Source organism: Cavia porcellus, unplaced genomic scaffold, assembly GCF_034190915.1.
Source record: "Cavia porcellus strain 051 isolate PalLab524CR breed Dunkin Hartley unplaced genomic scaffold, mCavPor4.1 scaffold_11, whole genome shotgun sequence".
Taxonomy (NCBI): Eukaryota; Metazoa; Chordata; class Mammalia; order Rodentia; family Caviidae; genus Cavia; species Cavia porcellus.
In genome coordinates, this window is record NW_026947494.1 from 13,370,417 (window position 1) to 13,384,965 (window position 14,549).

The following is a 14,549-nucleotide window of genomic DNA, read 5'->3' on the forward strand; positions in this document are numbered from 1 at the left end:
ACTAATAAAAACAAACCAAAGCCTGGGGTGGTGGCACATGCCTGTAATCTCAGCATTCTGCAGCCTGGGGCAGGAGGATTACCAGGAGTTCGAGGGCAGCCTATGGTACTCAGTGAATTTAAGGCCGGCCTGAACTGCATAGTGAGACCCTGTCCGCAAAACACAACCAAACCTTCCACTTTGGAGCAGCTCCAGGCCCTTGCTTGAGTCCCTACCCCCTTTCTAACTGGGTGTGCGGCCTCTGGAGGTCCAAGAGTGGGGCTGAGTGGGAAGTAACAGGGCTGCCTCTGCCCCTCTCTGCCCTAAATGGAAGTGCAGATGGCACCCCTCCCTGCCCTCCTACTGTGCCTTGAGGCTTCTGGGGCAGCACCGGGCTGGCTGCAGGGACCTCCGGTGCACATGCTCCCCTCTGTAGCCCCGGGTGTGCGTCCTCAGGGCAGGGTTTCCCTCTAGACCTTTCACCTTTGCCAGTCTGGGTGGAGATGCGGGTCCGAGAGGCCTTGGGTCTAGGGAGGCAAAGGTGGGGTCTATGTCCAGGGACCCCAACAAGCACAGCTAAGGAAGAAAAAACCTAACAGAGCAACCCTGAGCCGGGCGCGGTGGCGCAGACCTGTGATCCCCTGATGTGGGAGACCGAGGGACGAGGAGTTTGGGGCTGGCCTGGGTTACAGTGAGACGGTGTCACAATACACAAACAGAACACCAAAACATTAAAACGCAAAACCAATGAAAAATCCACAACACTGCACCGAGACCAGTGAAGCAGCCTTTCCCCTACACAGGAAAGACGACCTTACAACCGAGGCTGACACTGCTGATGACACATGGGGTGCACGTGGGTCACATGTGAGCAGCTGCCCTCATGGAAGGAACCCCAGCACTGCATACCCGAAGTCTGTGGGGACCCTCCCCTGGCCACCCGATACACCACACAGCAGCATGCAGCTCACGTCTTTTATTGTCAGCCTCTGAAATAGGCAGCACCTGGGTTCCTGTGGCTGCCAGGAGAGTCAGGGGTCAGGGGTCAAGGGTCGGGGAAATTGCTTTTTCCTTCGTGGGTGGACCTAGATGGCCCAAGTCTTTATAACTTCTCCATATAAAAATACAAGTCCAAGTCCAGATTATTTTTCTTGCAGCCATCAGTGTTGATTTATATACAGGTGCCTTAGTCCAGACGCCACTGTAAACTTGGTGTAAAATGTGCTTGTTTTATTGAAGCCTCCACAGAGATGCAAGGGCCTTTGGATCTGCTCCTGTGACCTCGCTCAGCCCCGTGGCAGCTCCCCCCGTTGGTGACAGCTGTCCTCTGTCCAAGAAACGCATGCTAACCTCAAGAAAAGGCCCCTTCAGGTTAACTGTGTTAAGACAGCAAGGCCAGGCAGTGACCTCACACTGTCTGGAAGCAGCTCCACAGCCACAGCAAGGGCCCTGTAATAAACCCATCGGCCTGGCAGGCCCAGTCCAGTGGCAGAGGGGGACGCCCAGGCATGGTGCTCGGGTACAAAACCCCCTCGAAGGCACGCCTGCAGCTGCTAACTCAGGGCCAGGAAAATGCAGGGGCTCTTTGCACCACTGCACATCCTCTTCCCTTTGTAACGCCCGTGATCAAAGTGTGAGGCTTTGAACTCGCGCCATTGGCGAACACAGGCGCCGGAAATGAGACGAGGAAGCGCGGAGTGGACTCGTGTCCTAGGGAGGCTGCCAGCAGCGCTCCAGCCACACACACGCTGTCCCCTCTCGCTCCCATCGGCTCCCCCCCTCACCTTCCCTGCGGCGGGGAATCAGGCGGGGAGATTAGTGCATGCCTGACGGGTGGACACTCCTTCCCTGCGAGCTCCGGAAGCTCCCCAGGAGCTTCCTTCAGTAGGACGACCAGGGTCAGGGTCAGGGTCCGGGTCCGGGTCCGGGTCCAGGTCCAGGTCCCCAAGGGTGGTCTTTGCAACGTAAGGCACTTCCGGCAGCTTTGGTGGCGGCGTGGCTTTTCTCCCGTCCTCTTTTAAGGCATGTGTCATCTAGAGTAGTAGTAAAGCTTTGCAAACTGTGCAGACTGTTAGGTCGACAGCTCAGCAGGGGCCTATTGCTGCAGCTGGTGGGCAGAAGGAGCCGAGACTCCCAGCTCCGGTGGCTCCCGCGGAGCAGGCTGGAGAGTATAGCGGTGCAGGCTGGAGGGCGGGCCGTGCTGACGTCAGGGCTGTGCGTGCTGACGTCAGAGCTGTGCGTGCTGACGTCACAGCCGTGCATGCGGACGTTGGAACCGTGCGTGCCCCCACCCACCTTCACCTGGAGCTGCCTTGGCTGCTGAGGGAGCGCGTGGTGCTGTAGCGCTTCTTCACGATCATGCTGATGTAGGCCTTCATGAGTTTGGCCACGTCCACCACCTGCGGGGGACACAAGTCAGGCGGTCATGTCTTCCGGCCTCCCCGCCCTCCGTGCAGAATCTTAGACAAAGCCAAGGGTGTGCCCGGCACTCGGGAGGCTGAGGCAGGAGGATCGCTACATGTTTGAGGCCAGCCTGGACTGCAGAGCGAGGCCCTTCCCAAAGGACTATCCCAAGCCTGGCAGAAGGAAACTGCGGTTTCTCCGGAAGGCAGTGTGTGCCACCAGGCCCGGTTCTGCCGTAAACTCTAATGGGAAACAGGGAATTATCCCTCGGAAACTCGCCCCGGGTGGCTCTTACCTCGCTGGTCTCAAACAGCAGCTCCCGCTCATCCACCACGATCTTGTAGGTGTTGGCCTGGGGCGCCCCGAAGGAGAGGATGTGCTCGTACTGGAAGACTTCCAGGGGCCGGCCCTCCCCGCGCTTGTACACGGACACGGCGTCCGCACTCACGCCCAGCCACAGCTCCTGCGGGAAGCCGCCCTCCTTGCACTGCGGGCGGGGAGGAAGCAGGATTAGCGGGGCCCCGGCTGGGAGACCACAGGGTGCACTCGGCGGCCTCCACCCTGGGCTGGGCGGTCAGTTGGGGAAGCTCAGTGAAAACGCCCAACACGCTTTGGGCTGGGCAGGGCTGGCTGCTCTGCACAGGGTACAGGAGAGACCTCCTCTGGATTTCTGAGTCAAAGCCTTGCTGTGTAGTTCACGCTGGCCTCAGACCCGCAGACACTCTCCTGCTTCAGCCTCCCAAGTGCTAGAATTACAGGCCTTGCACCTGCTCAGTGCAGACAGGTGGTTCTCAGTCTCCCTGCTGAGCCCTCTGCCGACCCACGGAGAAGACAGGGGCCGAGGTGCAGGAGCCACAGTGCAGGGCCCTCTGAAGGGGCACAGTGGCAGGATGAATTAAGGGTGCTGGAAGGAAGAGGAACTCTGTCTCGGGCACCTGCAGGAGAACCCACGGAACCAGCCGGGGAGGAGGCACTAAGGGACCTCGATGTGAATCCAGCAAGCACTGCTTCTGCGGAGAAACTTGATGTCAGGTCCCGAGGCAGTGGGCACGAGGTCTGACCTCGAGGACACCGGAAGCCGCCTGGACTAGGATCCCGGGCCCTTCGTTCCCACACTACAGCCGCCAGCACAGGTGACAAGTGAGGACTGAACGCGACTGTGCTGGGGAAGGTGCAGGTCTGATTTCATCCGAGGCCAGTTTGGCAAAAACTTTTTTTTTTTTTAAAAACCTTTTATTTTTAGGAGGCAGAGAACAAAAGTCTCTCCCATACTATTTAGCGAGGCTTTGTTTCGGTCAGTGGCCATTAAGAAAACTCCAAACCCAAACAATAGCAATAAACTGGGTATGGTGGCACGTGCCAGTAATGTAGTATTCTGGGAGGCTGAGGCAGGAAGACTAAATCTGACCCCAGCCTGGGCAACTGAGCAAGAGCATGTGGAAACATTAAAAAGAAAACAAGGACTGGGGACACGGCTTATTGTGCAGAGGTCCTGAGTTCAAGTCCCAGCACCAAGACAACAACTATGAATCACTTGGTTAAATTCCAATTACAAAATAAAAATCTCATCTTACTGGCTGTTGTTCCCTTCAAATAGATAATACTAAAAAGGGAAAAACCAAAAAGCAAACCAAGTCCACATGAGCACCTTTACTCTGAAAATCCAAAATCCAGAACGCTCCCAAATTGGAAATAATTTGACTAATTTACAAGTTCTAAAAATGTTGGCATCAAGAGTATTTCAAATTTCAGACTTTCAGATTCATTACACTCAAATTAGCGAAATGTACCCAAACACTCCTAAGTCTGAAAATGAAAAAACCCTAAAATCTAAAACATACCTGGCCATTGGAGGGAAGGTCTCCTTAGTCTGTATACCCAAAGTTTCTAAGTTTATATGTCTAATTCTAAAATAATTAAAATCATAAATGCAGATTTTTTAACACCATTTAAAAAACCCTACAGCTTCCACAAGCAAAACAGAACAAATGTCTTAGTTGGGCATGGTGGTGCACGCCTGTCATCCGGGCAGTGGGGAGGCTGAGACAGGAGGATCACTGCATGTGTGTGGCATTCTGGGTTCCATAGTGAGTTCAAGGCCAGCTTGAACTACGTAGCTAGACCCTGTCTCAGAAAAACCTTCGTTTTACAATTTTTCCTAGTATTACAGAAACACGAGGGGCGCCGGGTTCTCACCTCCACGTCGAAGAGCGTGGAGCCGTAGCCGGGCCACTCCTTGATGAGCGCCATGTACCTGGCCATGGCCTGCTCCTGGCTCAGGCCCTGCAGCCTCCTCCACTTGTCCAGCACGCCGGCGCGCACGCCACCCAGCTCCTCCTGCAGCCACAGCTCCAGTGCCTGCTCGTCCTCCGCCCGCTGCCGCACGGGCCCGGGCCGCAGGCTGCGCCTCAGGGTGCTGTCCAGGAAGCTGGTGCGCCGCCGCTGCAGCCGCTCTCCCGTCGCTGCGCCCTGGGCTGCTTGGCGCACGCGCGCCCGCAGCCTGTCCACCGAGTACACCTGCTCCAGCGGCGGGACCGCCTGCGGGGAGTGGTCGCCCTGTAGGTACTGCAGCCGCAGCGCCGCCAGCACCTGCAGCGTCTCCTCGGGCGCCGGGTGGTGGCCGTGGATCACCGCCTCGTGGGCCTGCAGGACAACAGGCGGGTGTGACACTGATGCATGCGGGCCGCAGCCTCCCTGTCTGCCCTGTGCAGACGCTGCCCTTGCCCTGGGGAAGTCTGCCCAGGACGGAAATCAGTGTGGACGCTCCGCCGACGCTGCCCAGCTGAGCTGCTCTCCAGTCACACAACCCGTGACAGGGTTCCACGCACACACATCCAGCTTCCAGTAGCACGACTCATACAACTAAAGCCCGCAAGTGGCCACTCTGTCCAACAACAGGTGAGGGGACAAAGCATGGCGTTTGCGCACCGCGGAGCACCACTCTGCCATGAAGAAGGGTGCACCTCGCACCCACGATGTTGGGTGAAATCAATCAGACACTCAAGCTCAACACTGCACAGCTTCTCTTTCTGAGAAAACCGGAAGGTAAATAAACAGCAAGACAAAAAAGGACTTGGAAGAAGGGAGGTGGCCCTTCTGTGATGGCACCGAGGGGCGGAGGGACTCTACGGCGAGGTGTGTGTGGTGCGCATGCGCCAGCCCCTAGCGGAAGCGGTTTAGGTTTCGCAGCATTGCGAACCCCGAGCAGAGCGAAATAAAACCTGAACACAGAAAACTCCATCTACCCCAGCCAGCCCTGCTGCGCCCCAAACCCACCCCCTCCCCCAGCACAGACGGCATGGAAATGCGTCCCTGATTCCTATGCTCGCTCCCCCAATGCTAGGACAGCTCTTGGAGGGGAGTTTAGGTAAAATGTTTTAGATTCACCCAACAAACACATGAACGGAACAGTGGTGGGCGTCGTCTTGGTGGGCACTCTCCTGCAGGCCCCAGGAGACTGACTGGAGTCTGGGTGTCCCTATGTGGCCTGGAACTCCCGGCAACCCTCGTGCCTCAGCCTCCCCATGCTGGGATGACAGGCATGGACCCCTGGGCCTGGCTCTGGCCGTCATCTCCCAGGCCTGGCAGTGATTGGTCCCAGGGAATGGGGGCGCCGTGCCCCAAGTCCCCTCACCTGCTCAAACATGAAGGCGAACTCCACGCTGTCCTTCGGCACGTTGTCCGTGTCTAGGAAGCAGTAGAGCTTGAAGTAGAATTTCCAGGGCAGCTCCCCTGCGTCGGGCACGGCAGCCAGCCTGGGGACAGGGGCGGGAGGCTCAGACGCCAAGGACAGAGGGCCCTGGGGACCTGCCGGAGGACTTGGGGTAGGGCGTGGGGGACACGGAGTGGCAACAGAGCCCCTCCTGAGCTGAGCTCAGGAGCAAGGTGAGATACGCATCCTGCCCTGTCACGCTGTCTGGAAAGGTGTCTTGTGCTCTTTCTGAGGTCAGAATACAAATATCACAGGTATGTGTTTTTTTGAGGTGTGGTCTCAATCTGCAGTCCAGGCTGGCTGTGAACTCAAAGCCATCCTCCTGCCTCAGCCTCCCAAGCTGGGATTCCAGGGGCGCACCACCACGCCCGGTTTGGTCCCCCAGCAGCTCCGGGACCTCTGGCGATGGCAGGTGGGGAACTCACCTCTCGAACTTGGCCAGAACGTCTGCCACGATGGTGCGGCTTTCGATGGCCTTGTGCACACGGCCGTTGTGCTCGAAGAGCGCGAACATGTTCCTGCTGTCCTCCATGGCCAGGCCGCGGATCAGCTTCTCCACCACCTGCCGGGAAGGGCATCAGCACGGGCAGGATGGTGCCCGCTGGACCCTGCCCCCAGGTACCCGCCTGATCTCCCTGCCCCTCTGCTATCTCGCTTTGTCTTCCCCGTGGTGGGACTGAACAGGGAGGGCACTGTAGCCATGAGCAGGGACAGAAGCGGGGCTGTGTCATGCAAATCCGTATGAGAGGGCAAAGCAGATGGACCAGGCCGGCTTCTTGCCTTTAGCTAACCACAATGAACTGCAAACCACAATGAACGGCCATGACTTCCAATGAAGCCCGGTGTTTCACTGCCTGACTCCTCTTAGCCAGTGGGGGTCAATGCTAAGTTTAGAGCTGGGTGTGGAGGTGCACACCTGTAATTCCTGTACTTAGGAGGCTGAGGCAGGAGGATCTCAGCACTTGGGAAGCTGAGGTAGGGGGACTGCCACAAGTTTAAGGCCAATTTGAACTAAAGAGTAAGATGCTGTGTCAAAACAAACAAACAAAATAGCAACAACAAAAAGCTAAGTTTTTTTTTTTTTTGGTCTTTTTTGTTTTTATCAGTACCAGGGATCGAACTCACGACTGCCTGCTTGTAAGGCAGGCGCTTACACCGCTGCGCTAAACCCCCAGCCCCCCAAAAAGCTAAGCCTAAAAAAGGACACTTGCTCATCTGACCAACATCTCGCCGCTCATGTGGTGGCCAGGACACTACGGAAGTCACATCACACAACCTCGCCGGGCTGAACACCGAGACGCTCTGCTGCCACTCAGGGCAGCAGGATTTTGTCGCAGGCATTTTGGCACAAGTTCAACTTCGTGTTTCCACTCGCCTTTCTGTTTGTTTGTGACAGGCTCTTGCTGTGTCCCCAGGCTGGCCTGGAACTCACAGTGACCTCCTGCCTCAGCCCTCCCAGTGCTGGGCTCACAGGTGTGCGCCCCACGCTGGCTCTTCTGCTCCTCTACAGCCCTGCTCATCCCGCCATCCGGCTCGGCCCTCACCTCCCCGGCCGTGGTGTGTGAGGTGATGGTGATCTTGCAGGACCCTCCACCATGGCAGTACACGGTGGACGTCATCTCCTGCCGGTGGATCAGCGCCTCGATCTCATCGCGGGAAGGCACGAACTCCCTGCACTTGGTCTTCTTCAGAGATTCGTAGATGAAGAGGGCGTATTTTTCCATCTCGGTTCCCGGAAACTGTTCCCGGATCCTAGGGGACAAAGGCGGACTGTTAGCTGGGTCTCAGGCCGGCTGGCCAGGCAGCCAGGTAGCCAGGTAGGGGCGCCCCCCAGTGGTGCAGAGAAGGAACAGCAGTTGCTTCCCCTGAGGACCCTGCTCTTCAGGCAGGGGTAAAGGGGACCCTTTTCCTGCAATGGGCCCAACTCGGACCATTCTACAATTAAAACGTACCCAGTAACATCAGGCATCATGTCGGAAACTTCAGGCAGACGGTAACATTTATGTTAAAAACAAAACACTTACTAATTAACACAAAAACCCCAGTAAAACAAGAAATAAAACTCTTAAGCCAGGCATGGTGGCACATGCCTATCAGCCCAGCACTCGGGAGGCTGAGGCAGGAGGATCATCACGTCATGGCCAAGGCCAACCGGGGCTACTTAGTGAGTTCAAGATCAACCTCAACTACACATACCTATCTTACAAATCCCATTAATAAAGAAACGAGTGAATGAATGAGTGAACATAAAAATGAATAAAACTTAACTACGAACAGAGGAAAGCCCAATGACACTGTTTCTAGCTCTCTGATGCTCAGACCCCCACGCCGGATGCTCTCTCCTACCCTGCCGGAGACTGCAGTGGAAGGGCCAGGCCCCGGTCCCCTGCCCAGGTGCATACCTTTTCAGGTGGAACTTGAGGTACTTGAGGATGCTGCGGCTGGGCAGGAAGGTGCAGCCCAGGCAGGCGAGGATCTGCCAGCTGTACAGGTTGCCCACGCTGCCGGGCTGGGGCACATTGCTGGTCTGCTTGATGAGCTGGCAGTAGAGCTCGTCCCGCAGCGGCCGGAGGTCATGGCCGGTCTGCAGGATGCCCTGGATGATGGGCACCGGGTCGGATACCGACTCCAGCTGCTGCAGCGAGTGGAACAGCTTGATGGCCTCGTCCTGCAGGGTGGTGTAGCCCTTGTCCTTGAGCACTGGGGAAGAAGCACAGTGTCACGCAGGGGGCACGGAGCGTCACCCCCAAATGTGGCACCTGGTGCACACAGCAGTGAACACAGTGGGTGGGTCACGCTGTCTCATTACAAGACACAACTTTTTCTGGGGATTGAGTCCAGCGCACTGTGCTACATCCCCAGCCCTCCCCCCTTTTAAATTTTTAAAATTTTGACACAGGGTCTCCCTAAGCTGCCCGGGTTGGGCTTATTAAACTTGGCATCCTTCTCCTGTCTCAACCTCCCAGAGTGTTAAGACTGCACATGTGTGCTACCATGTTTGATTTAGAACTGAACTTTTTTAGTCCATAAAATGCTAATTTAAAAGTTACTATACTGCTCAACGGGTTCCACACTTTGAATGCAAAATTGTTTTAAGATCTGTTTTTGTGGCAAAGCTGTTCCTTAAGGGCAACACCCTGATAAACTCATTCAAACTTGAAATCATCACAAAGTCAAAAATGCGCCGAAGCTGGGCATGGTGACACACACCCGCACAGCCAGCAGTCGGGAGGCTGAGGCAGGAGGACCACTAAAAATGTGAGGCCAGCCTGGGTTACACAGTGAGATCAAGGCCAGACTGAACTGCCCTGTAAGACTCTATAGCAAAACAGAAAACAAAAAAGAGGGCACAGGGCTGTAGAGCGCTAGAGTGCTTGTCCAGGATAGGTGAGCCTGAGTTCAACCCCCAGGAACACCGGCCCAGGAAAACTTAATGCTTCCCATCTGCCCACTATCAAGGCTTAGCCTCGTCTCTGAACACGCCCAGCACACCCATGAGCCTGCAGCTGGTGTTTCGCTTTAATCCAGATGTCCTGCTAAACAAAGCCCTATGCACTCATGACACCACTGGGTGCTCACAACTGCCTTGCTAGTAGGAGGCGGGGCCTGGCCCGGAAGAGGTGAGTCGCTGGGCGTGGCCTTGAGGGGCGTGGCCTCCGAAGCTCCTCCTTCCCCCTGCTTCCGTTCTCCAAGCTGTGAGCCCCCTCTGCTCCGCCAGACCACCAGGTCCCTAACCATGTCGCTGCCCTGCCTTGCAGCCAGCCACTACCGGACTGAAACCTTGACAGCCTGGCACCCTAACTCAGGCTCTCTTCTCGCTGGCCTTGAGCTCTCTTTATAACCTTGGCTAGCCTTGAACTTGAAATCCTCCTGCCTCAGCCTTCCGAGTGCTGAGATTACAGGTCAGCCACCACCACGCCTGGCTTGGTACCAGATACTGTGCCCCAGCAACAAGAGGAGCCACTGAGGCAGCTGGAAGAGTCCCCTAACCCACAGCCTGTTCTCTAACACAGCGGACGCAGCACGGTGGGTGCATGAGCGCCTCTCACACCCTCGTCCATTTCCCACAGCCCGGACTCACGGTTGAGGTTGATGTCGCCGTAGGGCAGTGGCAGCAGCGGGGAGTGCAGGGGGTGCTGGGTGTAGCGCAGGATCGGGTTGCGCTTGTAGATCTGCTCCACCACGTCGGGGTTCAGGCAGTTCTCCTGGGGGCACAGCGGGGCATGGGGATGGACGGACGCACAGGAGCAGCCGGTCGGCTCTCCCCACCCTCCACCCGACTCCCTGTGCTCTATTCTTCTTTGTTTTCCTTTTTTGTTCCTATTTTGAGGTCCTTCCGGAAGAGAAACCGCGCAGTACCGAAGCCTGTGCACCTGGCTGTCCTCCTGTCCCCTGGGCCCCAGGTGCGCCCACTTCCCCACATGTGACTCCGGTTTATCCTCCTTAAGGGCAGACTGACGCCCGGGTGTGTAAGCCCCAACTCTGCTCCACCCCGGCATCCCGCTATGAGCCAGTCATTTCAAGGACAAAGACAAACACCATTCGCGTTCAAGGCACATCACAGCTCATTCTGTTTCAGGTGTGTACAGGTCCTACGTTATTAAAACCACCCCACTGAGGGGCCGGGGATTTAGCTCAGTGGCATAAGTGCCTGCCTGGCAAGTGCTAGGTTGTGAGTTCAGTCCCTGGTACCAAAACAAAAAAGAAAAATAAAAAAAACTACCACCTTCAAGATTTTAATACACAGTACTTTAAAAATTGGATCAAAAAATAAATAAATACAATAAAAAGGGCTGGGGGATACAGCTCAGCAGCACAGCGCCTACCTGGTAAGTGCAAGGTCGTGAATTCAATTTCTGGTACCCAAAAAAAGGAACTTTCCCTCTCATGATTTGGCCATTCACCACGTTATCTTTACCTATACTTCATTTTAAAGGTGCACAGTGCTACTTCTTCTGTGTCTTTTCTGTACCCAGCCCCTACACATCGCATGTGCATGGACACGCTCCCTGCTTATGCTGCCTGCCCTAAAATCTGGGATTTGAAAAGGCCAAGTTATTTCCAGAACTTTAAATAAACAGAAAAGCCGGAGCAGAGGTGGTGAATCATTCTGTCACAGTCATTTCATTTCCACTATGAAAATTTTTCAGCAACACCCAGTGGGAAGTCAGAAAAAAAGTTTTAAAGTACTTTAAGTGTTCTGTGGACTTAATGAGGGCAATTTGTCTCACTTCTTAAGGCGCATCATGGAAAACTATTTATGCTTTGAATGTCTAGATTAATAATTACAAAGTATAAAAATAGATGTGCTACAGCTCTGAAGGGAAACTAGGGCTGATTATACTCTTAAACCCCCCCTCCAAAAAAAGAAAACAATTTTTTTTAAGGCTAAAAGTGAGCCTCTTTGTATCTGGCACCCTGAGATCCACCAAAGCTGTGGGCAACAACTGAGTCACCATCGTTTCTGAGTCACCACCGTTTTAGCGTCTTTTCTCTGTCACAGCTGACTGGGTCCTGCAGGCGGGGTCTGCCGCTCTGTGAACAACACAGCCAGGACGCCCCGGGTCTCCACTTCCTCTAACGTGTGTAAAACCCTTGCTTGTGACTGCCATTTAATCTTAGGTCCCTCAACTGACCCACAATTCCTGAGTAATTAAAGTTGTAGGCAGGAAATTACAACTGAACATGATTACTACTAATCCAGAGATGTGAAGCACCCGGATGTCTGGAGTGACTGACAGAATGTTCTAGAATGTTCTAGAATGTTCTGCCTGGACTGCCTGGACTACCTGGAATCCACTGGAGTGCTCTCAAAACCGCACAGTGGGCACAGAATTACTGGGTCCCCAACTGGAGCTGAGGCAGAACCTGTGACCACTGTCCCTCTGCTACCAGAGCCCAACAGCCGGGTTTCTCTCAGCAGCGGCAGTACCTAACTCCTTCTTGAAGGCCACACATTTTGTGTGAAATTTCAGTTAAACTGTCACATCTGGGTTCCTAGCTCAAGATGACCCCAGTGTTCATCGTGGTGACAGCATAAATCTGGAGGTGGCCCAACACCGAGGCCTTGGTGGCCCAGGGCGCCTCGCCTCACCTTGATGTCCTGGATCAGCTGCTGGGTCGGGGTGTCTATTGGGGCCTTGGTGTCGGTCACGTTCTGGATGGCGCTGGCCCACCTGGTGGCCTCGTTAAGCAGCTTGGTGTAGAGCCGGTAGCAGTGCTTGCGCCCGTACACAGTGATGTTCCAGTAGCCTGCAGGGACAGTGGCAGCGAGACACTGACGCTGGCCTCGGAGCTGAGGTGACGCTGTGGTGCCGGTCCCAGAACTCCGGCATCACTAGCAGCCTCTGTCCCCAGACCTCAGTGGAACAACTCAGGACTTAGTCATTTAATCCGACAGACGCTGAATCCTCCGTGCGCCATGACTCCCTCAAACTGTGGGGTTTCCAGTCAAGAGGTGACGACCGATATTCAGACAAGAAACCCACAGTGAGACACATACACGGTGGTATCTGTTCTCCAGGAGGGCTGGCGAAAGCCAGTGTCCCTCACTAGGGACACCTTTCTGGAACGAGCATGGAAACCAGGGTTGGCAGAGTCTGACTTTCCCTCCACTCTGCATCTCCATCAAAACACTGGGCTAAGCAGTCTGTGTGTTCACGGAAACCCTGCGGATTCCCAGATCTGACGTGCACAGAGCAACCATGGTTAAAAAAAACACAAAATCACAACTAGAAACAAAAACCCATGTCAGTTATCTTCCAGAAACACTTTTATAATACCACCCCCAAAATTCCTAAAACCAAAGCCATGCCAGGTGTGGTGGGTGGCACGTGCCTATAATGCCAGCACTTGGAGGCTGAGTCAGGAGGAACTACATGCTGAGACCTTCTAAGAAAATAAACAAGAACAAAATAACCTCTAGGCTTACATGCTTGTTTGTTATGTATCAGGCGAGCTAAGTTCAGGATTCACCTTTGTACGATAGACGTGGCATAATGGTGAAAAGAAAAAAACACAAGCTTGTGTAACGTAACAGCTCCTACGGATGGCCGCTTTGTGTCCATTTAGCTGCTTCAGGGCTGAGCAGGAAGCCACCTCCTGTGCCCGGAGCAAGCCGAGCCTGCAGCCTCCTGCTTACCTGTCTCTTTGAAGATCTTCTCGTCTGGGGGCACGACGGAGCAGAGGCTGTTGAGAACCAGCGTGCCCAGCTTCAGCGAGTTCTTCTCCGAGCTCTTGTAGTAGTCCAGGGAGTTGTGCGTCAGGACGAACCAGCGCTTCTTCAGTTTCAGCGAAGACATCTTGGGGCTGTTTTTCACCTCTTTGTGCAGCCACCCTGGAAAGGCAGGCTTGGTGTGAGTTCAAAAAGGAGGGAGGTGGGGGCGTGGGGAGACTGGGCTGCAGCCCCAGCTCTGCAAAGCTCACAAAGCAAGCGGGAGAAACCCCAGGTCCCGCGCCACTGTTTGTATAATGGATCGTATTATACAAACGCAGCCGATTTGCTGGAAAATAGCCAGGAGCAGCACACGTTTATTTTTAAAATCTTCCCACAGGAGTCCAAGCAACTCAGAACGGCCGCTGGGCGGCAGGCACCTCGCACGATGAACTCCTGGCCCTCCACGCGCGCGTCCCCCTTGCAGCGCTGCAGCAGCGTGATCCAGTGGTGCATCTCCTCGGGCGCGTCGGCGTTGCAGTGCAGCACGCGGTTGGCCGTGATGATCACGAACGAGTTGGGCCTGAGGGACAGGGTGGGAAGAAGCAAAGGTGGGTTCAGCATCTCCGCCCCCTGCGCCTGCGCCAAGACTGAGCGAAACGCATCCTCCCTGGCTGCGGTCAGGAGGACGCGCGCTACTGCACGGCTGACTCGCGCTCTGCACCCAGGCCGACTCTGCTCGGTCCTGCAGGATTTATTTCATGCATTGTTAGCCTTGAAGCGCATTCATTCAAAAGGACACGGGAGGAAAATGTTTCTCCATGCAAAACTTTCCAGATGAAACTCAAGATTCTGGGAAGGCTAAATAAGGTGACCACGGGGGAAAATTTTTTTTTTTGATGTCTTTCCAAAGTCAACTGCTTTCTGCCTCTGGATGTTGCCTGGGATATTTCTGTGGGTCAGGAAGGGAAGAGCAAACTGGGACAGAGGAAGAGCACATGGGTAGAGGTGGAACTGGAACTTCTCTTGTGCTGTGCTGTACCTGGGGTAGGAAAGCCCCTGGGCTGTTTTTTTGAAGCAGTCTAAGAGGGTGCCTATTTCCCAGCCAGGGAGAGTGATAAGGAGAATTTACTTTCAATTTTTGCTCTTTGGGTCTCAAAGGCTGCAGCTCCTCTAATGGTTCAAACTACACAGTGCAAATTCTGTCTCCCAAGTTTCCAGGTGATTACTTTGGTGAAGCAGAGCTCGAGAAAAAGAAGTTTAACTAGACAGCGGTGCACAGCGGAATTAATGCACAAGAGT

At 54.8% G+C, this 14,549-nt stretch overlaps 1 protein-coding gene across 3 annotated transcripts in view; it reads right to left on the minus strand.

Annotated features, from left to right (window-relative positions):
• Window positions 1-940: 940 nt before the first annotated feature.
• Window positions 941-14,549, minus strand: part of Myo10 (myosin X) — a 187,998-nt gene continuing 174,389 nt past the window's right edge. The window contains exons 24-35 of one of the 3 annotated variants that reach the window (XM_063257998.1): window positions 13,688-13,830; window positions 13,236-13,430; window positions 12,189-12,346; window positions 10,176-10,299; window positions 8,497-8,794; window positions 7,639-7,846; window positions 6,520-6,656; window positions 6,017-6,137; window positions 4,579-5,025; window positions 2,678-2,869; window positions 2,281-2,378; window positions 941-2,012 (exon numbers count right to left, since the gene is read on the minus strand). In XM_063257998.1, coding sequence (XP_063114068.1) covers window positions 2,009-2,012; window positions 2,281-2,378; window positions 2,678-2,869; window positions 4,579-5,025; window positions 6,017-6,137; window positions 6,520-6,656; window positions 7,639-7,846; window positions 8,497-8,794; window positions 10,176-10,299; window positions 12,189-12,346; window positions 13,236-13,430; window positions 13,688-13,830 — 2,125 coding nt within the window. In that variant the 3' untranslated portion in view covers window positions 941-2,008. Of the gene's footprint in view, window positions 2,379-2,677; window positions 2,870-4,578; window positions 5,026-6,016; window positions 6,138-6,519; window positions 6,657-7,638; window positions 7,847-8,496; window positions 8,795-10,175; window positions 10,300-12,188; window positions 12,347-13,235; window positions 13,431-13,687; window positions 13,831-14,549 lie in introns of all 3 variants that reach the window. The other 2 variants (XM_063257997.1, XM_003466728.4) reach the window with 2 other exon arrangements.